The sequence below is a fragment of the Mesoplodon mirus genome, assembly GCF_964341445.2.
Source record: "Mesoplodon mirus genome assembly, chromosome: 15".
In the NCBI taxonomy this organism is placed as follows: domain Eukaryota; kingdom Metazoa; phylum Chordata; class Mammalia; order Artiodactyla; family Ziphiidae; genus Mesoplodon; species Mesoplodon mirus.
Window position 1 is genome coordinate 1,923,709 of NC_138991.1, and position 24,883 is coordinate 1,948,591.

The following is a 24,883-nucleotide window of genomic DNA, read 5'->3' on the forward strand; positions in this document are numbered from 1 at the left end:
CCGCCAGTGCCCCAGCTGCTCTGGGGTCTCGGCGTAGGTGTGGTCTCTCTGGGTAAGGGTGTCCCTGGTCTGCGGTACCTTCCAACTTGGTCACGAGGGTACTTTTAGGCTAGTCTGTCGCCTGGCAAAATGCCTGATGTGCGGTGGGTTAGGTGCCATGTAGATGTCCTGTGGGAGCTGGCATACAGAAGTTGTGGAGTGGGCCAGTGAGCCCGATGGGGCGGGGCACAGGGAGGCCCGGGTGCCTCACCCACGCCCTGGAACCCGTGTCAGCTGAGCATGTGGCCCCTGGGCCCTCCCGCACCTTCGTCCAGTGCAGGACCTGGCATGAGGAACAGCCAGTCCTAAAACGCGAGACCAGAGAAATGCTGCATAAAGATATGCGTGTGCGAATTTGTATTCGTCGAGGAATTTCAATGTGAATTTTATTTTTAAGGACGGAAAAATCGAAGCAGAAGATTTCACTAGTAGGTTATACCGAGAACTCAATTCTTCACCTCAACCGTACCTTGTGCCTTTCCTGAAGGTAATTGGAAGCCCCCTGCGAGCACCCAGCGTCGGGTGGAGGGGCGGGTGCGTCCCGGGGAGGGGTGGGCTTGCACGGGTGTCACCGGTGCGTTTGCAGGTTTCAAGCCCCCTGAGACAGAATGTTAAGTTTTCTCTTTCGAGGCTTCTCTGTAAGTTACGAGACCCCTGCCACTGAGGCCACAATGTTGTGTCACAGCCGGGGACTACGAGGGGCCCTCTCCCCGCAGACGGGGGCCCCACGCCGCTGGGACGAGGGTGTCACTCAGATGCCTCCGCTACCTTAACGCGCTTAACGGCATTTCAGAAATGGCGCTTCTGGTTTGTTTTTTAAACAAATTGCAGCCAGTTGTCACTGAGGGTAGCCCTGCTCAGCATCAGTTGGGGGACAGTGGTTTGGGATGCCAGCATCCGGCATCCCGGGGCGTCTCCTTAAGGCCCCAGGCCGATGCTGTTTGGCCGAGGACGTGTTCTCAGGGTCGTGTGTTATTCTGAGTCGAGGGAGCCGACCCTGTGTCTGTCTTTCCGCCCAGAGGAGCTTGCCCGCCTTGAGACAGCTGACCCCCGACTCCGCGGCCTTCATCCAGCAGAGTCAGCAGCAGCCGCCGCCGGCCTCGCAGGCCACCACCGCGCTCACGGCCGTGGTGCTCAGCGGCTCGGTGCAGCGCACGGCTGGGAAGACGGCGGCCACCGTGACCAGCGCCCTCCAGCCCCCCGTCATCAGCCTCGCGCAGCCCACGCCTGTGGGCGTCGGCAAGCAGGGGCAGCCCACGCCGCTGGTATGGAGGCCAGAGCCTTGCCCTGCTCCCCTGCATGTGCCCGGCCGCCCGCGGCTCAGAGAGACTGCTAGGGAGAGCCTGGGGCGGGATCCGAAGTAGCGAGGTGTCGGCCGGGGGCCCAGGCCCTGCGGCTTCGAGATTTAGTTCTCAGCAAAACGAAATAAGCCTACTGACTTTTGCCCTGTGGCACGTCCGCTGTCTGTACTGTTTCGGGCGTCCCTGGTTTAAATGGACACAGTGTGTTTGTAGGGGATCTTTTAGCTGGATGTTATCTTTGATTATTAGGAGCAATGGCCCAAATACACGAAGCCGACGCTAAGTGCTTGGCTCTGGACATGTCCGGTTTCATGGTCTAGGACCCAGCTCTGCAGCCGTCGTGTGGGGCTTGGAGATCCTCGGGAGGCACGGCTGCTGATGGTGGATTTATCTGTGGTTGGGATCCAGGGTTCTGGTCGTGTAGCTCTAGAAAAGGGTGTCTCTGCTGGGAAGAGTTTAGGATTGAACGTGCTCCTGCAGGCAGATGGGGTTTGCCCAGTGTAGAAAGGCAGTTGCTATTTTTTTTTTTTAATTTCAAAGGGATTTTGTTCCTATCAGACGTTAAAAAAAAATTAAAACAACGCAGGTCCTCACGTCACTTTCGTAGGTTGTGGAGTGTATTTTACGATAATGCTCAAGTGATAACCAGGCAGGCATTCAGAGTCATGAGGGGTGGTGGCCTCTCACCTGCTCAAGTTAAAACCTGCATTTGTTCTTGCCTTGATTGGTGGTGAGGAAGACAGGCTCCCACGGGAGGTGGAGCCGTGTGTGCTTTGGGCCAAAGTGCAGGTGTGAGATCAGGGCTCGCTCGCATGCCCCTCACTGGAGGGGCACGCCCTTGCAGAGTCGGGCACCACCGGTCCATCACCTGCTTCCCTTGAAGGCCGTAGGGACGTGAAACCTGGAGGCTCTTCCCTGAGTTTGTGGCAAAACTTGGCCTGAATCTCCTGCAGGCAGTCGTGTGTCTCCTTATTCTGGACCGTGTGAATTTACATAGGGTTTTGTTGCAGAAATAGCTCGGCCCCGGGCACCACCCATCCCTCCCCGCGTGCGCTCTAACGTAAGAGTGTGCCCAGCAGGTGACCTTTGTAAAATTCAGCAGCTGGATTCTGATCCAGCCCTAGAGGCTCTGGAAGGGATCTGAGGGGGCGCCCCGGCGCCTGTGCTCACATCTGGGGAGAAGTCGTCTGGTCCACGCTGGTTCGCAAGCTCAGCAAACACTGTCCTCCAGGCGCTGGCCTCAGGGCCCCATGTGTGGCTTCCGAGCAGTTAATCTGCCCCCAGGAGCTTGCAGCCTGATGCAGTGCCCCCGGCTGACCCTCCTGGTCCTCACGGAAGGCCGCCCACCCCCCGCCCCGGGCAGGGAACAGGTGTGGGAGCCCCCTGGGCTGTGGGGGCAGGGGTGGGACGTGTGCTCACGTACCCCGTGGGCTCTGCTCTAGGTGATCCAGCCGCCGCCCAAGCCTGGAGCGCTGATCCGGCCGCCACAGGTGACGCTGACGCAGACGCCCATGGTGGCGCTCCGGCAGCCCCACAACCGCATCGTGCTCACCACGCCCCAGCAGATCCAGCTGAACCAGCTGCAGCCAGGTGAGGGCCGGTGGCTGGGCCGCTCTCCCCAGGGCCCCTTCTCTGTTTTTTTAATTGTGGTGAAACTCACGTTAACACAAACTTGGCCATTTTAGCCACGTGAACAGGTGTACAATTCAGTGGTGTTAGTACATTCACAGGGTTGTACGGGCATCGCCCCGTCACTACGATGTTTACAATGACACGTTCAGGATTGGGTGCTTAACCAGTGGTCGTTCCTACGTTCCAAGAAGTTTGATGAGACACAGGAGGGCAAATGCGTGAGAGATGCTGCTTATGCGTTTACTCTAATCTAGAGTTAGTAACCCAACGTTTCTGACGTCTCAGGAAGCTTCCTTGTGGTGGGCTGGGGGTAGTGGCCCTCCCCGCAGCCCACCTAGCACCGGGCACGGCAGTGTCTCCACCTCCGAGCCCGTGCGTGGGGGGCACACCCTCGTCTCTCGTTTTGCAGTCCCTGTGGTGAAACCTGCCGTGTTACCTGGAACCAAAGCTCTGTCTGCTGTCTCTGCACAAGCAGCTGCTGCACAGAAAAACAAGCTCAAGGAGCCCGGGGGAGGCTCGTTTAGGTAAGGAGTGAGCCCGTGGCTCAGGAGCCGCCCCGAGGGAAGGGCCTCACCCGGTGGCCGTTGGTGCTTTGAGGCTGCGTTCATTCCCTACACACGCGCGCGCGTGCACACACACACACACACACACACGCTGTGTGCGTGCAGAATAGCTGACTTTCTGCGCGAACCAGTGGGAGACTTGTGTCTGTGATACGATGGCTCAGCCTTCTGAGTGCATCACAGTCATAACAGAGGACGCTGCTGTGTCCTCCTTTCAACCTCAGAAGCTTCAGAGATGCTGTGCTTTGGTCTCTTGACGGGCAGCTGGTCTGAGCATCGCCATAGGAAGGGCTGCAGTGGCTACTTTGGTTCGGATCCAGCAGTAGCAAAGTGCATGTGTCGGGGGGCCTGGGTGGTCCTTCCCTTCCCTCCCCAGACGCTTCGTCCCTCAAGCTGTTAGGGCACAGGGCGGGTGTTGGCAGTGCTGGAGCCGTGGTGGCCTGAGCCGGGGTCGGCCTCCAGGCAGGGCGAGGAGGTGGGTGGCTGGCACAGCCTGGCATGGAGGGCGGGGGCCCACGGGGGTGGGGAGGACATCCACAAGGGAGAGGGTGGGTGGTGGAGACGGGAAGACGCGTCCACCTGCAGGCGTGAGGGAGTTGGAAAGACAGAGAGGAGCAAACGGGGCGACGGTGGGGTCGGGTCGGGTGGACGTCCGGCTGTGAATCCTCTGGAAAAGCTGCGGCTGGAGCTGCCCGCTCTGCCACTGGAGGGGCCTGGGATCGGTGACACCACGATGGCGGCAGCACATGCAGCACCCAGGTCTCATCTAAACCCGCTTCCACCGCAGTGACCAGGGTGCCTTAGGGGCTGCTGATTCCAGGCCGGAGTCGGGAGGGCGCAGGACGAGTTAGTGCCGTTGTTTGGTCAGAGAGCAGTGCTCAAGGGCCAGGGTTCCCGGAAGCCCCCAAGTGGCCCCCTCCCGCCAGCCGTGTCTGTAGTGACATTGTACCTGCTGGGTAAGACAGGAACCCGAGCCCCTAGAAACGAGTACCCGGGTGGTTTAGGGGATCGGGATTTGCAGTCTCAGACCACCTCCCCCGAGGTCCTCTTAACTACACAGGGAGGGAGGGGCGCCCCGACAGCAGGGAAGCCGGGCAGGGCCCCCCTGCGCTGGAGCTCCGTGTGCAGGGTGAGCAAGGCCCCGTGACTCGTGTGAAATTCCTGCCAAAGGTGCATTGCCCGCGTCTCGTCACAAAGGGACGTCCGTCAGAGGGAAAACGGGGACGTGCTGTAGAACAGCTGCCCTGTGACCTTCGAGGTGTCGGGCACGAGAGTCAGGGAGGGGCTGCAGAGACGTGACAGCAAAACGCAGCTCGTGGTTCTGAGCTGGACCCTTTGCTGTGGGAGATGCTGTAGGGACCGTTAGCCAAACCTGGGGGTCTGGGCGTGGCTCGTGGCCGGCTTTCAAAGGCCACCCCCACCCCGGTTCCATAGGGGGTGCCTCTGTCCACAGGGAGCCACACTGCCATGTCCCAGGGGGTGGGTGTCAGGTTGGCCGCTCATCCTCAAGTGATTCACGGACTTTCCTTTGTACTGTTCTTCCAGCTTTTCTGAGAGTTTGTGATCGTATTAAAAATAAATTAATGCTGTGAGATCATTTAGAAAAGGTTTCACAGAACGAACTCCTTGAAGCAGTGAGTAGGTGCTGTGCTCTCTGTGAACTTGGCATTGACATCTGTGTGCGAAGACTCCCATTCTGCCGTACCTTTGGGTGGGTCTTCTTTACAAGAACAGATGCGCTTGCAGGCGACCGCCTTCGTGCTCAGGTGACAGTGCAGGGGAGCCGCCCCTCTGCCCGCTGAGTTGGGGCCACCCGCATGTGCCTCCTTGGCGGCCCTCCTTCAGGTAGACCCGCCTCCTCTTCTTACTTGAAGGGACGACGATGACATCAATGACGTAGCGTCGATGGCTGGCGTGAACCTCTCGGAAGAAAGTGCGAGAATATTGGCTACAAACTCTGAGTTAGTGGGTACCCTGACGCGGTCCTGCAAAGACGAGACCTTCCTCCTCCCAGCGCCTCTGCAGAGAAGAATATTAGAAATAGGTATGGATGGCCCTGTCTCCTACCGGCCCTGGGACGTCCGGCCTCCACGCGTGGGCTTGGTGTGGACCACGACTGCGGTGCTCAGTGCGGAGCTGTCCTGGGCTTGGGGGGGACACCCCTTGTCCCTTGTCACCTGTTTTGCCAGGGTTGTGCTCTCCATGGGGTTGGCGGTGACGTTCTCAGGTAGTTGAAGCAGGTGTAGACCACCCCCGACCCTCAGGTTGCACAAAGCGGTAACTGGGGGATAAGGGAAGAACAGCGAAGGAAAGAAAAGAGCTTCAGTGATTGTGAAATGTCACCTGTTCCCCAGGTAAGAAACACGGCATAACAGAGTTACACCCAGACGTGGTGAGTTACGTGTCACACGCCACGCAACAGAGGCTGCAGAACCTTGTAGAAAAGATATCAGAAACGGCTCAGCAAAAGAACTTCTCTTACAAGGTAACCCGCTGTTTCCTGGAGGGGATGCCCTGTCGCCCCTCCCGGGTCTGGTGCTGCCTGGAGGGCACAGGGGAAGCGGCGGAGTGTTGAGCTTGTTTTGAGTTTTTCCCAGAATGAGATTTTGGGAAGATGCCACTTCTTTCAGCCCTGTGGTGCTCTGGGCGCTATCCACTGGGCTGTGGAAGGAGGATGTGGGGTATCTGACCTCCGGGTTAGGGAGGCAGCCTTCTAGGTCCGGGCAGGCGTCATCTTCAGCTCTGGAGATGGTGGAGCCCCCTGCCCGTTTCCATGTGGGGGGTTCCTAGCAGCTGCGGCCCGAGCTGTCCCTGCAGACCCGAGGGGCTCTGGCTCACCCGCGCTCCTGTGACTCAGAGTGGTGCCCTGTCGTGTGTTGTGGAGGGCCAGCTCACCGGAGCCCGGCCTCGCACAGCAGGTTCAAGGCAGAATCCGCCTTCCTCTTCAGTCATGCAAACCCTCTTTCAAGGGCACCGTGGAGCGGCCAGGCACTGTCTGAGCAGCGTTTGAAGTACAAGCCTGTAGCCACTTTGCTTTAAAAATACTTTCTACGCTATTAGAACAGAATTTTAAATGTGACTTTAAAAAGTCAAATGATACCAAAGCGTATAAAGTGGAAACTTGCCTGTGAGCCCCCGGATGACTTACCTGAGACGGCGTGTGCGCGTCCAGAGCACTTCAGAAGCAGAGTCTGTTGGAGACGAGAGGGGCTTGGGTCTGCGCGCCCGCCTGGGGAGTGGGCCGAGGGAGGCGGGAGGCGGTGCGCCGACTGTCCGGCTGGGTTCCCAAGTTCGTGACAAACAGTCGTTTCACTTTTTTCTAGGATGATGACAGATACGAGCAGGCAAGTGATGTCCGGGCTCAGCTCAAATTTTTTGAACAGCTCGATCAAATTGAGAAACAGAGAAAGGACGAACAGGAGAGAGAGATCTTGATGCGGGCGGCAAAGGCAAGTGCTCGTGCTGCACTGTTGTCCCCTCTCCACCCTGGGCGCTTGCGGACACCCTTGGGGTTTCGAGGAGCCGGAGCAGGGTTTGGGGCTGGCCTCGATGACACGTGCGTGGGGTTAGGAGCGGAGCCGGGGCGGGAAGCCTCCGGACCTCAGCGGGTCGCCCAGCGTGTGGGGCAGGTCCCTTAACCGAGCCCGGAGCCCCGCGGGCTGCCCCGGCCCACCGTCCTCCCGTCACATCAGACCGTGGCGTGGTTCTTACGTCCAAATGGTATTGATTTTCATGATGATAAATTTTCGTCTGTTAGCTGTAAACGTTTAAAAATTTAATGCATTCTGTCACGTGACTTAGATGTCATTACGTCACGAATAAGATAACATGTTTGTCAGGTGATGAATGTTTAGGTCACAACTTATCTTTCTTTTTTACCTGTTTGAAAATAGTCTCGATCCAGACAAGAAGATCCAGAACAGTTAAGGTTGAAACAGAAGGCAAAGGAGGTAAGCTTTTTCAATCCAAGAATCTACACTGCACACTTGAAAATATGTTTGTATTCAACCTCAGCACCTAACAGGACAGAGAGAGAGGCTGAGAAAGCGATGGTAGCTCTGCACAGTAGGCCTTCCTGTAGCGATTTATGATGTTTGCAAAAGTGTTTTCCTATGCTTTTAAACTTCAAGGTAATTTCTCATTTGGTGCAATCCAGTCTCTGTACTCTCACAATTTGCTCACATTTTCTGAGCTTTTTAAGATGAGCATCTACTGCTTTACTGTTTTTCTGATTGCAAAATATGCTTACTGTTTAAAAAAAAAACAGTCAAATTAAATTTTCATTTAGGAAAATTTAGAAAACCCTTTGGTGTCTATGTATTACTTTTGTAGTAATAAAAAATGTGCGTGAAATGACAGTCCCTGTTTCCTTTTCAAAACAAAGATGCAGCAACAAGAACTGGCACAGATGAGGCAGCGAGATGCCAACCTCACAGCACTAGCTGCCATCGGGCCCAGGAAAAAGAGGAAAGTGGACTCTCCGGGACCGGGATCGGGAGCAGAGGTACCGCACGGATGCAGGGACGGGGGCTGGAAGGGCCTCGGGGCACCTGCGTCCCGCTCACCTCTTCAGGGAGTCAGGCACGCCGAGAACAGGCTTCGTTCGCGCACATGTTGTCTCACCGCCCTTGGAATACTTGTTTTCTTGGTACATTCGATACTTTATATTCAAATCAACCTATTTGTGGATATCATGTGAGCAAGAAGTTCTTTGCCTGAGGAAGTTTGATCACTGTAGCTTAACATGATGAGATTTTGACTGACTTTGAAGAGAATGTGGGGAGATTCCGTCAGAAGACTGACGTCTGGGGGGCTGACTGTTCTCCCCGAGTAGTGGGGTTAGCGTGGAGGAGGGTTGTTGTTGCCTGTTTCTGTTTGTCCAGATTTTGTTGGTTTCTTGTCTTGTTTGCTGTCGTGTCTTTATATGTGATGACAAACCCAACTTTAAAGTATGGTTACTCTTTATTTAAACTGCCAGTTGTTTTATACGTAAATCACAGGAAGAAAGAAAACATCGTCTTTTATATTTACCTGCTTATTTACCGTTTCTGGTGTTTTTCGTTCCTCCTCAAGTTCCAGGCTTCCGCGTGCGGTATTTCCCTTTGGCTTGAAGGACAGCATTTAGCGTTTCTTTTAGTGCAATCTGCTGGTGATGGATTCGTGCAGCTTTTGTTTACCTGAAAGTGGTTGTATTTCACCCCCAAAAGTTTGAATGAAGTTTTCCCTGAATGTTGACAGTTTGTTTTTTTTCTTTCAGCTCTGTTTTTTTAACTTAAGGTTAATTTTCTCTCATATTCCTGAATAAGCTGAGCAAATCCAGACATACGTCACTTGGTTTTATAGAATGGCCGACTGACAGGGAGGAGTGATCGTAAGAATTCTAGCCACGCTTCACGTTTTTCCTCTACTCCTGGAATCCTGTCTGAACTGCTGGTCTCTTTCTCTTTTCCAAGGAAACTCCTGTTCTCATTTAGACATGTTATCTTGTTCCAGATCACAAAAAAGATGGGAGATTTCCTAGTGTGTTTTGCAAAATTGCAGAGCTCTTATTCTTAGACCTGAAAACAGCCGTAAACGTGTGACCATCGCTGTCCTTAAAGACGTTGTTCCATCGTATTCGGGGCCCCACTGTGATGTCAGTCCTGGTTTCCTGTCTGTCACGTGTGTCACTTCTCCAGCTGTTTTGAGGTGATCGTCTTACTTCTTAGAAGTTCGTCTGTGCGGTGTTTAGACTTGGTCCTCTTGCTAGTCACTCTGCTTGGGCTTCTCTGAGCTTCTTGGATCTGTAGGTCAGTAGTTTTCCTCAAATTTGCAACACTTTGGCCTTCATTTCTTCAAAACTTTCTCTGTTTCAGTCTTTTTCTATTGGGATTCCCAGTTATACCTCTGTTAGATCTTTTGATATTGCCCTGTGGGTCTCTGAGTCTGTATTTGTTCTTTAATCACTTCTTTCTCTGTTCGGACTGGATCATTTCTACTGATCTGTCTTCAGATTCCCTGTCTTCTCCAGTCAGCTCTGCAGTCCAGTGAAGTTTTCATTTGTTGATGTATCTGCAGTTCTGGGATTTCCACTTAAGTCTTTTTTATGGCTGCTGATTCTTTGCTGAGATTTCCCTGTCTGCTCACTTAATGAGGCCACATTTTCCCAACATTCTTTGAACCTATTTGTAAAAGCTGCTCTAATGGTTTTGCCAAGTCCGACATCGGGAATGTCTCGGTTCAGTCTCTGTCGACTGCTTTTTCCTTTGATCCTGGGTCACGGTTTCCTGTCTCTCTGCATGTCTAGTCATTGTTGCTTGGATGCTGGATTTTGTGGATGACATGTCATCATCCTCTGAAGAGTATTGACTTGTTTTAGTTCAGCTCCTGGCTGCTCATCTGAACTTGTGTGTCTTGTGTCTCACTTTGGTGTCCAGTAGGGTCTGTGGAAATCCCATGATGTTTCTGAGGTCCCTCACCCAGTGGGGCTCACCCTGCAGACTTGCCTTCCCTGTGCAGGTTTTAGGCTTGGTTGGGGTGGGTCTTCCGTAGGGTATGATCCTTACTCCCAGGGAAGGGCCTTTGGCGACTTGGCTGGATGCTGGGAGGGAGAGCGTCGGATGGGCTGCACTCCAGCGAGGACTGTCACTCATGCGTGTGTTTTGGTTACATCACGTGGCTGTTTCATGCTGTCCTCTCTCCCTGGACCCTTCATCTTAGTTCCATAAGTAACTTTATGTTTAATGCTAATTACAAGTCTGTGTGGATGTCTGTTTAGTCATTTGGTTTTCTGAATCTCGTTCTCTGTTGGATTCTTTTGGAATGTTTCATGGGGGCTGCGTTCCCCATATTTGTGCATGTCCATGACGGTTTTGATAGCTAGAAAATCCGTGGCTCACATTTTCTTTCCTTGAGAATCTATCTTGAGTAAGTAGTTACATTAGATAATTTTTTTCCTGGTATGAAAGGTTGCTGTCAGTCTGATGATAGTCTAATTTTATTTCTCGTGTGTTTCTCATGTGTTCTTTCTGCCCAAAGATGCCCACAGAACTCTTTTCCCTTAAAGCCCAGCACTTTACTTGGAATCGGCTGTCTTGGGTTGTCGTTCTCAGGGAGAGGTTGTGTTCTTTCAACATGCAGTTAAACCTTTTTGTATTCAGGAACATTTTCTTTAACGCTTTCTTTGTTTTTGTTTTCCTCTTCAGAGATTCCTGTCACTCAGACGTCTGCCGTCAGGATTTGTCCTTTTCTCTTTAACCCTTTCAGTCTCTCTTTTAAAAAGTTCTATACTGTTGATCCTTCCCGCTCTCCTGATTCCTTCTTAAGGTATCAGTTGTTGCGTGTATTTGCTCTTGTGTTCTTTTCAGTGTAGTCTTCATTTCTCAAGTGAAATTTTCTTTTGTTTCTGATTTTTCCTTGACTTTGTCACCTCATTTCTGAGTTTCGCTGATTCTGATTTATGTTATCCTTTCATGCTTTTTGTCATTTTCTCAATGCCTTTAGCTTGTTTGGAAATAGAATATAGCAGTTTTGATCTCTTGTTGATTATGTCTTTTTGGTGTTTTTGATCATCTGTAGGGATGTTATTCTGCTCCTTATTCTCTTTTTTTTCCTAGGGCAGCTTCTCTGGGATTTGACCTTTCTGTGGTTCACGTTTATGTGAATTTTGCTGTCTTGCGCCTTTAGGAGGAGGTGGTTTGAAGGTTTGCCAGCTTCATTGAGCTCCTCTTCCATTGTCTCCACATGGTGACGAACTTGCTGTCTGAGATGTCAGGCTCTGCTGCTCCCTGACGCTTACCTGGACCTTTTTGTCTCCATTGTCCCTGTCCTGCTCAGCTTTAATTCCACTCCTCGCAGGTTCTCTTCTGTGTGAGGCCCTGTGCTGCGGTGCCCTGTGCTGCGGGGCCCTGTGCTGCGGGGCCCTGGCAGGTCGGAGGCAGAGTTGCTAGTGGCGAGGCTGCTGCTGAGAGGAGGGAACTCCTGGCTGTAGCTGCTGCTCTCCAGTGAACCTGCCACTCCTCCTGGTGCACACGCGCTGGCTCCTGGGGGCTTTCGGGCCTCGCAGGTGCCCCACTGCTTTTCCTGCACAGTTTTGAGACAGGCTTGTGGCTGCTCGTGGTTCATCTTCACCGGTTTGGTTGTAAATATTGTCTGCTGGCATTTGGTTTTGCTTTCTAGTTGCTCTGTGTTTTATATGGCCTTTGGGAAGATTAAAAAAAACTTTGACGCCTCTGGCATCTTCTTCCCAGAATATACTGATTAATGTTGTTCAAAATGTTTTTCTTTAGATTTAGAGTAGTTTCAAACCTATAGAGAAGTTGTAAGAACTATAAAAAAACTCCATTCAGACTCTCAATTCTGAACATTTTACCACCTTAATTTCATCACCCCCTCTTTTTTTTTTGCGGTACACGGGCCTCTCACTGTTGTGGCCTCTCCCGTTGCGGAGCACAGGCTCCGAACGCGCAGGCTCAGCGGCCATGGCTCACAGGCCCAGCCGCTCCGCGGCATGTGGGATCTTCCCGGACCGGGGCGCGAACCTGTGTCCCCTGCATCGGCAGGCGGACTCCCAACCACTGTGCCACCAGGGAAGCCCTCGTCACCCCCTCTTTACACACACAAGCGTGCGTGTGGGACGTTCCATCGCCCCTAGATGCTGACAACGCTGGACGTTCTCTTGTGTTACCACTACCCCCACCCCCCGCGTCGGGAAATCAGCCCTGATGCCCAGGGTCCCCAGACCTGCTCCCACTTCACCGCCTGTCCTGGTTTCTCTTTGATCCAGGCATGTGTGGTGTCCAGCTAGCTTGTGGCGTGGACCTCTTCCCAGTCTTCCCGTCCCTGACAGTGTTGAAGAGGGCAGGTCTCCTGTTCTGTAGGATGACCCTTGGCATCACTAGGTGATCTTAGCCTTGATCACCTGGTTAAGTTGCCTGGCTGAGAAAGCAGCTTTCTCCACTGTGTGGTCAGTCAGTCCCTTAGCACTTATTAGTGTTGTGTAAGAAGGCACTGCAGGGTCACGCAGGTGCCCTGTTCCCATCACACCTCACCGGCCGTAGCACCCTTGCACGACTGCCCTTGCGTCAGGACCGCCAGGCCGGGGGCCAGATTAGGATGCTGTGTTTCCATCACGCCTTCCACGTTTACTGGGTGCCTTCTGCCGTGAAGAAGAGCTTCCCTCCCTCCCTCCCTCCCTCCGTCCTCATTCATTCACGCATTCGTTCATCACTGTGTATGGACGCATGGATTCCTGCTGTATTCAGAGGGTTGTAATCAGTGCTCTCGTTACTTCTAGATTTGGTCAGTGGAAGCTTCTTCAAGCTGTGTCCTATGTCCTTTGGAAACGTTGCCCTCGTCCTGTCAGCGTGAGAGGTGTCCAGGTGCCTCTGGTGCTGCCCCTGCCCTCGCCCGCAGTGGCGCCCAGGAGCCTGCTTCCTTGCGGTGGAGGGTGGTATTTAGAGACCAGTATCTGAGCACGGTGTGTGCTGATCGCCACGGGGGTCCCTGCTCCAGGCCCCCAGCGGTCAGAGCCCGGAACGTATCTATGTGTACAGGCGTGAGTGCGTGTGTGTGCATGCGTGCCCCTTTCTGTATCTAAAACAACCCTGTGCGTTCCAGTTGATGCTGAGATTCTCGTCTAGGACCTCAGGGCTTCTTCTAGTCTTCTTCCTTTCCTTAGTTTCGAATCCCTTCACAGAAGAGAACACGAGTTCCCATTATTCTCAATATATTTGTTTTTTTTTTTTTTTTGGCTCAATGTAACCAGTCCCCGAACCACTCTGGCCGCTGGGGTCCCCGTGCTGGGAGGGGAGGGCTTGTGGGAGAGGCATGTTGGTTAACTTCTGCCTTAGGCGTTTTCTAAAGAAGAGAAAAAGAGTGCGTATTTCCAGCCTGACGGGGAGGGCGTGAGTGTGGGGAGGAGTGTGGGGTGAGGGGGCACCTTGAGGAGACGGTGGGAGGGATGCACGTCACCAGAGGCCCTGCGGCGTGGCTTCGTACATTGCTGGTTGTGCCTGATCTTGGTCTTCAGGGATACTTGTGAGTTATATGTGTGACAGTTAATACGAAATCTGGAATTTAAAAAGTCCTTCATATGCCTTTCTTCATCAGAGCTAAGGCTTAATTTCTCTTTTTCTTTTTTTTAGTTTAGGATTATTTAGGGTGTGTCTTTAAAAAAAATTTATTGTGGACTAATTTTAGACTTGCAGCAAAGTTACACGAAGAATAAAGAGAGTTCCCGTATATCTCTCACTCAGCTTACCCTAATGTACATCATTGGTGTGATACTACTGACTAGAGACCTTATTTGATTTGATCTTTCAGAATTTAATTGTAAGTTGAAACACTTTATATTTTAGAGCAGTTTTAGGTTCACAGCCAGATTGAGTGGGAAGTGCAGAGAGTTCCCATGCGCCCCCCCCCCCCCCCGCCGCTCCCCTCGCACCTGCACAGCCTCCCGCATTATCCACACCCCCCACCGGGTGCTGCGTTTGTTACAGTCGATGAACCTGCATGGACACTTCATCACCACCAGAGTCCGCAGTTTACATCCGGGTTCCCTCTTGGTGTTGCACATTCTGTGGGTTTGGACAGATGTATGCTGGCCTGTCTCCACCTTTACAGTGTAATACAGGGTAGTTTCACGGCCCTAAACATCCTCTGTGCTTCATCTGTCATCCCTCCCTCCCCCCAGCCCCTGGCAACCCCTGATCTTTTTACTGTCTCCACAGTTTTGTCTTTTCCAGAATGTCATAGAGTTGGAATCATACAGTCTGTAGCCTTTTCAGACTGGCTTCTTTCACTTAGTTAAATGCATTTAAGGTTCCTCCGTGTCCTCTCGTGGCTTGGTACCTCATTTCTCTTTTCAAGGCTGAATAATATTCCACTGTCCGGATGCACCACAGTTTATTTATCCGTCACCTGCTGAAGGACATCTTGGTTACTTCCAAGTTTTGGCCACTGTGAATAAAGCTGCTATAAATACCCGTGTGCAGACTTTTGTATGGACATGAGTTTTCAGCTCCTTTGGGTAAATACCAAGGAGCACAATTGCTGGTTCGTATGGTGAGAGTATGTTTAGTTTCGTAAAAAACTGCCAGACTGTCTTCCAAAGTAGCTGCTCCTTGTTGCGTTCCCGTCAGTTATGAATGAGAGTTCCTGTTGCTCCACATCCTCACCAGCATCTGGTGTTGTCGGTGTTCTGGATTGTGGCCGTCCTAATAGGTGTGTAGTGGTATCTCATTGCTTTAATTTGCATTTCCCTGATGCATGATGTGGAGCATCTCTTCATGTGCTTCTTCTTTGGCGAGGGGTCTTTTAAGATCGTTGATCCATTTTAAAAATTGGGTTGTTTTCTTGTTATTGAGTTTTCGGAGTTCTTTGTATAGTTTGGATGAGTTTTTTTTTTTAACCAGATATGTCTTTTGCCAATGCTTTCTCTGTATCTGATTGTTACCATTCTCCACTGAAGATGTAGGATCCCATCCAGTACCGCTCCTGGTATTTGGTCACCATGTCTCTGTAGCCTTCTCTGGTCTATGACGGGTCCTCTGTCTTTGCCTGTCTTTCCTGATCTTGACACTTTGAAGAGTGTGTGTCGGTTATTTGGTAGGAGGTCTCTTAATTTGGGCTCATCTTACGTTTCCTCTTGATGAAACCCAGGTTATGTAATGTGGCTGGAATGTCGCACCAGTGATACCGTGTCCTCAGTGTGTTGTATCAGGAGGCACGTGACGTCTGTGTGTCCCGCTGCGAGTGATCACTTTTTTTTTTTTTTTTTCTCCCGGTACGCAGACCTCTCACTGTTGTGGCCTCTCCCGTTGTGGAGCACAGGCTCCGGACGCGCAGGCTCAGCGGCCGTGGCTCACGGGCCCAGCCGCTCCGCAGCATGTGGGATCTTCCCGGACCGGGGCACGAACCCGTGTCCCCTGCATCGGCAGGCGGACTCTCAACCACTGTGCCACCAGGGAAGCCCCAGTGATCACTTTGAACACTTGGTTCTAGGGGGGTCGCAGGCATCTCCGCTGGAAAATCTGTGTCCCTTTGTAATGAAAGTGTCTTGTGGGAAATGCTGAGGGACCGTGCCCTCCTGTTTCTCCTCATGGGCGCCATTGCTTCCCTAGTTCGGTGACCGCAGGGTGACAGGCTCTCCTCCTCCTCTGGCCCCCGTTTGCTGGTTGGAATTCTGCCAGCCCTGCTTGGCCCTCGCGAGCCCTTCAGTTGGGCTCCTCTGTCCTGTTGATGTAACCTGTCACCTTCTGAAGGGTTCTTACTCTCTCACGTCACAGGTGTTCCAGGCTTACTTTATATTTTTCCTGCCCTAACAGTGGAATCGACCGTTTCTCCATAGGGCCGCGGTTCTTCTTGTTGGGACGCGTGTGTAGGGACCAGGTCTGGGCACCGGTGTGCTCGGGCCCCTGGGTGTCCTGCTCCAGCCCCCTCGGGGGCACAGCTGGGGATACGTGCACCGCCCCACCTGTGTTTTCTGTGTCTGTACCAAAGGCGGTGGGTCCAACCTGACGTGACAGGCCCTCCGAGCCGTCCTGCGTCCCATGTGGGAGGCCTGACTCTCATCGTCACGGTGGGGTTGCTGTTTGTCCCACCCTACTTTGCAGGTAAAAAGGAGATCCAGAACTGCCAAGCCCTGTGAGAAGGAAGTGGCTGACTATCCAGAGTAGCACGTGTCTGCCCAGTTCTCCCTGTGTGCAGCCCTGCAGCGCCCCCGAGTCCCGCGTGCTCAGCGCCGCCCAGTTACCTGGATGAGCCCTTTCCTGCCGCCCCGCAGCAGGCTGTGTCCCTCCGAGTGGCACGGCTGGGCTCTCCTGCTGCTGTCTGTCCTCCGGTGTGGCCCCCCGCTCCCGCTTGCGTTTGGTTGTTTACTTTGGGGGTTCTCAGAGCCAGAGCTGTACAAAAGACTGCACCCAGCAGTGCCGTCTCCTCCCCCTCAGACACAAGCGTGTGTTTTGCGATTTCCGCCTCTCTTGAGGGAGCATAACGTCGGCGCCCTCTGCAGTGGGCCGTTTTCACTTCGCGCATTCTGGAGTGCCCTCCATGCCGTTTTGTGGCGATGCTCCCCGTTCTTCACAGCAAGCGGGGTGCTTCTCCGCACCCACGTGTCTTGGGCGACCCCCTCCCTTGTGCACGGACGGTGCTGTGTTCTTGGGGGTGTTGTTGTGGGGTGAAGGGAAGTGGGTCGGTAGTTTCGTTAGGAATTGCCAGGCTGCCCTCTGGAGGGTCGTGCCAGTTCTCACCCGCCGGGGGTGAAGGAAGGGGCCTGTCTCACCACAGCCTCCCGGCGTGTGTTGCCACAGTTTGTAATTTTGCTGATCTGTTGGGCAACAGGGGTGCTCAGTTTCGGTGAATGTGCTGTGGCTGCTTGAGAACAAGGCGTATCCTTAGGCAGGGTGTAGGACTTGCTGGGGTTATGTGGGGTGCACCTTACCGATTACACCCACTGTGTCTTTGCTTATTTTTGTCCACGTGATGTGTTTTGTGCTGGATGTGGTGTCCCAGAGCTTTCCATTGTTAGTGTGTGTGGTTTTTTTAATGAATTCATTTATTTATTGTTTATTTTAGGCTGTGTTGGGTCTTCGTTGCTGCACGCGGGCTTTCTCTAGTTGTGGCGAGCGGGGGCTGCTCTTCGTTGCGGTGCGTGGGCTTCTCACTGCAGTGGCTTCTCTTGTTGCGGAGCACGGGCTCTGGGCATGCGGGCTTCAGTAGTTGTGGTACGTGGGCTCAGCAGTTGTGGCTCGCGGGCTCTAGAGCGCAGGCTCAGTAGTTGTGGCGCACGGGCTTAGTTGCTCCACGGCATGTGGGATCTTCCCGGACCAGGGATCGAACCCGTGTCCCCTGCATTGGCAGGTGGATTCTTAACCACTGAGCCGCCAGGGAAGTCCTTGTGTTTCTGTCTTTGTCTCCTTGCATCTCCTGCAGTTTTTGCTTTGTATGGGGGTTGCCGTGTTATTTGGTACATAAATATCCATAAGTGTTACATGTTCACCATGAGTTGTGATTTTTACCATTGAAAAGTGTCTGCCTTTGCCCAGTGGGCTTGATGTCTCCTTTGTCCTCAGTCAGGGCCGTTACCCGTGCTCTCCTGTTTGCATCAGCCTGGAAAACCTCCATTCTGCTTGATTTGTAGCCCTTCCTTTAGGTATGTCTCTTGTGTAGAGCACATGGCGGGGACTTATTTTCTGAGTCCAGTCGAAAAGCGTTTTCCTGTCACGGGTGAGTTAAGCCCGTCATCTGTATTGATATGGCTGACAAAGTGGGTTCTGACTCGGTCACTGTATTTTATGATGATGTGTTTGTTTTTTTTTATAGTTGCTGTGTGTTTTGGTGAGATGTGTACTCTTTGCTCCTTAATTAAGATTTTTGTTTGCGTTTAGGAAGGTTTGTAACTGTGCTCTAGTGGTTACTTTTGTATGTAAGCGTTTCTGGGTGTCTTCAGCCCCAGGTTTTCACGTGTGTTTCCTGTTCGGCTTGCATCAGCGTTCTCCTCGGCTCCCTGATGGCCACACTGCATCCGGAGCCTGTTGTGTCCCCTTCCCTTTCGTACTTTGTTACGTCATTTCTACCTTGTCACAGCACTTGACGTTTCCCAGCCTCTTCCTCACCTCTGCTGTAGCATCAGCTGCACGTTTATATATTATAAATGCTTATTTCTGCGTTTTTCTGGGTTTCCCCACTCTTCCCTTGTTGGGACGACCCCTGCCTGTGGCTGAGCCTTCGCAAAGCTCAGGTGCAGAGTCCCCTGATGTTTTGCAGGTTGAAACGGTTTTTCTGTGGCCTTGATGTGTGGAGGACAGTTAGACTAGATATAAAAATGTTGGTTGCTTTCAGTGATTTTTCAGTGCTGTTCCATTGCTTTCTGTGTTGGTTTGGGAAAGCCTGATGCCAGATTAATTCTCTCGTCTTGATGGTTTATTTTCTCTTTTTACCTGGAGGCCTTTTCTTTATCTTGGGAAGCTGACAGTTTTATGAGGCTTTGTCGAAGTTGATTTTTATGGGTTAATTTTCCCAGGTGCCCACATGCCCTTTCAGTGTGTAGGTTTGTTTTTTTCTGTTTCTTGAAAGTTTCCTTGGATTATACTTTGAGTATTAACCTCTGCCCGCACATTTGTCTTCCTTCTCCGGGGGCTCTGACGATTGAGTACGTTTCCTCCTTTGGTTGCTTCCTTTCCCCCTGTTTTTTTTCCTGGTCCTTTAATTTCTTTTCTTTGTCTCATTTTTATTCTCTTGTTTTTCTGCCTTTCTTCTTCGCCTCTTACTACATTTTTATTCGAGTCTTTTCTCTCCTGAGCACCTTACAGTTTATATTAATTTCTGAGATAGTTTTGTCCTTTTTTCTCATTTCTTTCTTGTGTCGGATCAACTCTCATTTCTTTCTGGTTTTCAATCCATTTTCCCCCTGAGTTTTGAGGTTTTGATTCAAGGTGATTTTCATATCCTCAGATGTGAAGTATATATTTTTTTGTTGAAAGCGTTGTCTTACAGTTTTCTTGTTTTCCCAGACTGAGTTTGTCTCTGATACGTGTGGAGTTTCATCTTCTGATTTTTTGCAGTGGTTCTTTGTGGACCTGCGTGTCTTCCTCATGTGCATTTTCATGGTTTGGGTGTTTACAAGACTCGCCATCCGACGGTGCCCTCTGCTGACAGTTCTGCAGAGCCCGGTGGCTTCGCAGGTGTCTGTCCGAGGGTGAGGAGGGCTGAGTGTCCTCTGGTGGCGAGGCCCTGTGCCTGCTGGACCCTGCAGTCACCCCCCTTACTTCTTTGCCCGCTGCCGCTGCCCAGTTTCAAAGGACTCATCTCAGAAGCTGTGCGCTCTTAGGCCCCCCAGGCCCGCTCTGGCGGGGACCCCCCCTCCCTGCTCTTGTCTCTGGTGCTTGGCCTCGCGGAGGCACTGTGGGCCCCGGGCCTCATCCTCGTGTTGTGCGGGTGCCGTGCCCTGGGTAGGTCTGTGTTTCCCTCCCTGTTCTGGACGGTTCTTGGGGAGACGATGGGAGGTGCCGGGGTGAGCTTGTCTTCAGCCTCCTGTGTGTGGCCCTTGTTCTGAGCCGAGTGCCCGAGGGGCTCCGCGCTGCCGCCTTTCACAGCGCCCTCCAGCCGCCTGTGCTGGGCGTGGGCCCCGTTTCACGGACGAGTGTGGGGACCGCGCCGGCACGAAGCGGGGGGCACAGCAGGCCGGCGGGGCCTGTGCTGTTGACACCGTGACCTCGTCACTCGCCGTCTGGGACGCCGGGACATCACGTGGGTTAGAGGTGCCCTCTCGTGGGCACAGACCTCTCACCGTTGTCAAGGGGGCTCTGGGGGGAGTGGCAACGAGGCCCCCGTGGTGCGAGTCCCCCCGAGACAGTCCCCGAGGGGCTGGTGCTCCCCGCCGACTGGGCGAGCGGCCACGGCAGGTCTGAAGCTGCACCGGCGGCCACCGCTGGTTGTGCACGGCCCTGGGGGCCCCAGCGGAGTGACCCCACGAGCCAGCTGGGGTTGGGACGGAGGCGATGGTTTCCATTTGGTTTTCACCTTGAGTGTTTGTTGCCTGTCAGGTTGGTTGTGGTGTTTTTGACAGTGGAAAGATTGCCTTCAAAGGAGATAACCGCCTCCTTTCCTGAATCCGCTCAGCAGTCCTGTGACAGGACGTGATGATGGTCACACAGCACTTTCAGGGAGGAAGCTGGCCTCCGGGAGAATGTAAACCGTGTGTCCACGGTCGCTTTGTTTCAACCCCAGTGCCTGCAAATACAAAACAAAACACACCGAGTCAGCCTCTTTGCTGGAGTGTGAATGTTGTTGAAGGTGGACGCCGGCACCTGCCCCGCATTTTTCTGTCACCTGAGGTCACTGCTGGCCGCTCGGCTGCCGTGCCCGAGGGCCGCTTCCCCGGGCTTTCCGCACGGGGCTCTGGGCCGGACCGGTCCTCGCGCCCACAGGCTGGGCGCTGGGCTCTTGTGACCGCCTTCTCTGGCCAGGACACCCCAAGGGCAGTACGATCAAAGGACAGCACTCACGCCATGAAATCAGAAGTCATTTGAGTTGTCAAGTAGGATGCCTGTGAGCACGTAGGCTTCTTATTCAAGTCCATAGAACAGTGACGCGTGGCAGCGTCGTGACCTTCGGAGCCTGAGACGTGCGGAGTGGGGCCCGTGTGGTCCCGGCCCCGGAGCCCTGGCTGTGGGCTGTGCTAACGCTTGCCCGTCTGGATTGTGTGGAAGCACTTCTGACTTCTAAAAAAGATCTCATTAAAATACTACTTGCAGGGATTTCTTGAGCTTCAGCTTTAAATGCTGTGCCTGAAGGGAGCCCTCCCCCTGTCCCAGCTGGTTTTGGCCATTGAACTGTTTTGAAAGTAAGAACATCAGCCGTGGCCCAGAGTTGTAGCTTGTGTCACAGAGGACTCCTGGCCGTGGTTGAGGCAGCGCTTGGCTCTCCACGAGCCCCAGGGTCTGGCGCCACCCGCTCTGCCCCCAAGGCTGGGAGGAGCTCCCACCCGCCCCGCTGGCCCCACCGGCCCCGCCCCAGCCGTCTGGCCAGGCACTGGCCTCAGCCTGGCCTGCAGGCTCCCCCGTGGTGCAGAGGCTTCACGCCCGCAGGGCCCCCGGCGCAGGCCAGCTCCCCGGCTGCGGAGACGGAACCCCGTTTTCCTCCTGGCTCCTCTCAACTGCGTGCTTTCATCACCCCCTTTTCAGGGGCGCTGTTTGTCTCGTTCACAAAATGCTCCTTTAGGGCCGTTATGGAGACTCAGGGGAAACTGCCAAGAAAACCTCTAAATAGTTGTTCCAAACACGGAAAAGTAGTCACCAGAGGACTGGCCTGGAGGAGGGACCCCGGTGGTTAAGGGTGTCTGAAGGGGGCATAAGGAACACGCGGTTAACGGTGGAAGAAGCGCCTGCGTGCCCTGAGTGCCCAGGAGGGACCAGCCTCACCTGCCACCTGCTGGCTGCTTGCTGTGCTGCCGCCGCCTCCAGCATCATAGGGCTCATCGCTCCCACCTTAAACTTCGAGAAAATGCTGTAAAAATACCACTGGAAGGTTTGCGCTTGAAATATACACAAGCGACTTTAACCATCAGAATACAGACGCTCTGTTCATTCCGAGTGGAAGACCGAGGACTGTCTGGTGGGGAGTTGCGGGGTTCACGCCTGTGAGTGTCGGTTGGAGGTGGTGACGTGCTGAAACCATGGGACGCTGCTGCCGAGGGGCGGCGACGCGGCAGGAGAGCGCCCGGAACCCCGCCTGTGCCAAGCAGGCAGGCGTCAGAGCCCCAGCCGTCGCCTGGATCCCCCGCGGGCCGACCAGGCCGGCCGAACCGCCACTTTAACCCCGGGGAAGCAGGGAGCCCCCTCCAGGCCATGGACGACGTGGTGACCGTGGAGCCCTCGGCGCAGCCAGCCGACCACCACCAGCCCGCCCAGCCCAGGAGTCTAGACCTTGTGGCCTTGAGAAGTGTGCCTTTGTCAGCAAAGCGGGGATGTCTCGGCCGCCACGGCCACGGCGTCAGCACACCTGAGTCCCTGGACGCCTGGAGGTTGGGGACGCCAGCCACAAGCCCCGGAGCTGTTCTGCCGTCCCCTTGGGGCAGGAGCCGCCACCTTTTCCTTCCTCGTGCCCCAGGGGCCAGAGTCTGAGCTCTGGGGGGAATCTCGGGGTTAGTGTTCTCGAGCGCGTGCCTGAGAGCACCTGTCCTGGAGGGTCAGCGAGCCCCCTGCTCTCAGCCCTCCCCGTTAGGGACTCGTAAAGCACTTCAGCTCCAGCAGTAGGCCTGGCTTCCTCCAGAGCCAGGGTTTCTTTCTTTTTTTTTTTTTTTTTTTTTTGCGGTACGCGGGCCTCTCACCGCTGTGGCCTCTCCTGTTGCGGAGCACAGGCTCCGGACGCGCAGGCTCAGCGGCCATGGCTCACGGGCCCGGCACGAACCCGTGTCCCCCGCATCGGCAGGCGGACTCTCAACCACTGCGCCACCAGGGAAGCCCTGGAGCCAGGGTTTCTCGGGACACGTGTAGGGAGACGTGAGTCGGTCCTGCCCCTTCCTTCCAGCGCCGAGGGCCCTGCCCACCTCTGCGCACCACTAACTCGGCTGTCTTCTCCTTTCTCGTCACCAGGGCTCGGGCCCAGGCTCAGCGGTCCCAGGCAGTTCCGGCGTCGGAACCCCCAGACAGTTCACGCGACAAAGGATCACGCGGGTCAACCTCAGGGACCTCATATTTTGTTTAGAAAATGAACGTGAGACAAGCCATTCACTGTTGCTCTACAAAGCATTCCTTAAGTAGCATGGACGCGGCCTCTTAGACGGAGACGCCTGGGGACTTTTTCTATATTTGCAGATTACGCCTTTTTGTAACAAGCAAATGGGATATTGTTTAAAAAACAGCCACCTCTTTACAATGGAACAGTTTTATATTCCTGTTTCTAAGTCAACTCTTCAGTATGAAGGAAAACACGTTTCTGTAACAGAGAACAAGAGGCCCGCGGGTCCTCTTAAAGGACAAGTAAATCTTAACTCATCTTGATCGAGTGGCCTTCTTGCCAAACAAGCCATATATAAAAACTGATGGAATCGTTTAGCAAATACGTAGCTGCCCTCTGTCACCTCATAGCGGTTTCTACATCGTTTGTGCATTTGGTTTAGTTCAACCCAACTTACTGCGGAGGTGTGTGTCTACAGCCGATGACCTCATTTCATTTATTTTATTTTTGTATGAGTCAGTTGGCAAAGCAAACTGATTTTTTTAGACTATTTATCTCCCTCCCGTCCCCGGCCCTCCATTCAGGACCCTCAGGGAGCAGGCAGCTCACCGTCTGCCTGCGCCTGGGGCTCATCCCTTTCTGCTTCGCGGGGGCCCGGCGACGCGGCTCCTTCTGAATGTGTGGTCAGCATCTGTACAAATGCATTTTATTTGCTATCGTTTGTAAAGCTGTAAAGTTAAAAGAAATGAAAACCTTTTCAGCATAAATCTATTTTACTTGCACTGTTTTTTAGCTAAAAGTGAAAAAACTTAGAGGAAATAAAACCAGACTTGAGAAGAATCATCAGAAGACTGTTTCAGTGTGAATCAAGTGTTGAAAACTGGTTGGTGTATTTTGTCAGTAATTGTACATAACCTTTGGCACACAACGTGAGGACGGCTATGTAGCTATAATTATTTTGCTAAGAGGCTGTATGCAAGCTGTGGACTCGCTTTACAGACGTCCAGAGCAAAAGCCCCTTCTTTGTACCTATTTTTTTATTACAAATATACTAATTGGTTCTTTATATTTTCAGAGGTTATTGTATTAAATTGTCTATTGATAGTACTTTTATGACTGTAAATACTTCGGCTTTCTCCGTGTGAATTCTCACGTTAGACTTTATTCGCGCGTGTGAACTGAATGCTGATCAGTATTTTTTATCAACGCCTGAAAACTGTTACACCTTTTATTTTGTCTTTTAGGAAATCCCTGTCTTTCCATTTTTTCATGTAAATTTTGCACAGTTACTTGTTCATATGTAAATATTTTACTTTCAAAAATGAAGTTTTTAATTGCTATTGTTTTATATAGGATTGAAAGAAAATTAACTCCTTTATTAAAAACAAATTTATCTGTATTTGTTTTGCCTATTTTTCCCAGTTTTCCAGTTGTAGATTCTGCTGCCAGAGATTCAGCTCTGGTTCCGCTGAGGTGTGTATTTATGAGCTACTTATTAGAATCAGTGTCTAAAACCCAGCGAATCTGGTAGAAATAGCCTCACCTCCAAGGACAGGACCTGCGTGCTCCAGAGTAGGACCCGGTGGGTCGCGTCCGAGGGCCCGGAAGCCGAGCTCAGGCCTTGCCCTCAGCCTGGGGCTCCCCACGTCAGACACAGATGGACTTGCGCAGCGTGGACGCCGGGCTCCCGTCCGTGCAGAGGCACAGGGGTACCCCTGGGAGAGGGAAGGTAAGGCGAGGGGTGGGGGAGATCCGGGGAGGGGGCGGCCCCAGCCCTGATGTGGACCCCGCAACTGGATGGGGAGGGCGGGGTCTCCGGAGGCCCCACCCCATCTGGTGGTGAGCATGACAGGCTGGCCTTGATGAACCGTAGCTCCCCAGGGGCCCCCCCGTCAGAGGTTTAGCCGCCTAAGTCCCCACCAGCACTCGGCCTCTCGAGAGCCACAGACCCTGTCGCTGGTGTGATGAGATTCGGCATCTGGCTTTCACGTTAATTTTGACGAGTTTGCTGGATCTCCCATGATCCGTGGGCTTATTTACGAGTTACGGTCTCATTCTGGTACCTGTTGCGTCAGTCGCCTGGGGCTGCTGTGACAGGGCACCATGGACCGGGTGGCTGAGACCACAGGTTTTGGTCGTCTCCGTTCTGGAGGCTGAAGTCGAGACCCAGGTGTGTGGGCCGTGTTGGTT

General features: G+C 53.2%; 1 protein-coding gene across 1 annotated transcript in view; it reads left to right on the forward strand.

Moving 5' to 3' along the window:
- Positions 1–24,092, forward strand: part of TAF4 (TATA-box binding protein associated factor 4) — a 71,760-nt gene extending 47,668 nt beyond the window's left edge. The window contains exons 6-15 of the mRNA XM_082643958.1: positions 437–526; positions 1,059–1,304; positions 2,783–2,930; positions 3,382–3,496; positions 5,410–5,579; positions 5,890–6,020; positions 6,859–6,984; positions 7,429–7,485; positions 7,920–8,039; positions 22,609–24,092. Coding sequence (XP_082500084.1) covers positions 437–526; positions 1,059–1,304; positions 2,783–2,930; positions 3,382–3,496; positions 5,410–5,579; positions 5,890–6,020; positions 6,859–6,984; positions 7,429–7,485; positions 7,920–8,039; positions 22,609–22,776 — 1,371 coding nt within the window. The 3' untranslated portion in view covers positions 22,777–24,092. The remainder of the gene's footprint in view (positions 1–436; positions 527–1,058; positions 1,305–2,782; positions 2,931–3,381; positions 3,497–5,409; positions 5,580–5,889; positions 6,021–6,858; positions 6,985–7,428; positions 7,486–7,919; positions 8,040–22,608) is intronic.
- The last annotated feature ends 791 nt before the right edge of the window (positions 24,093–24,883 follow it).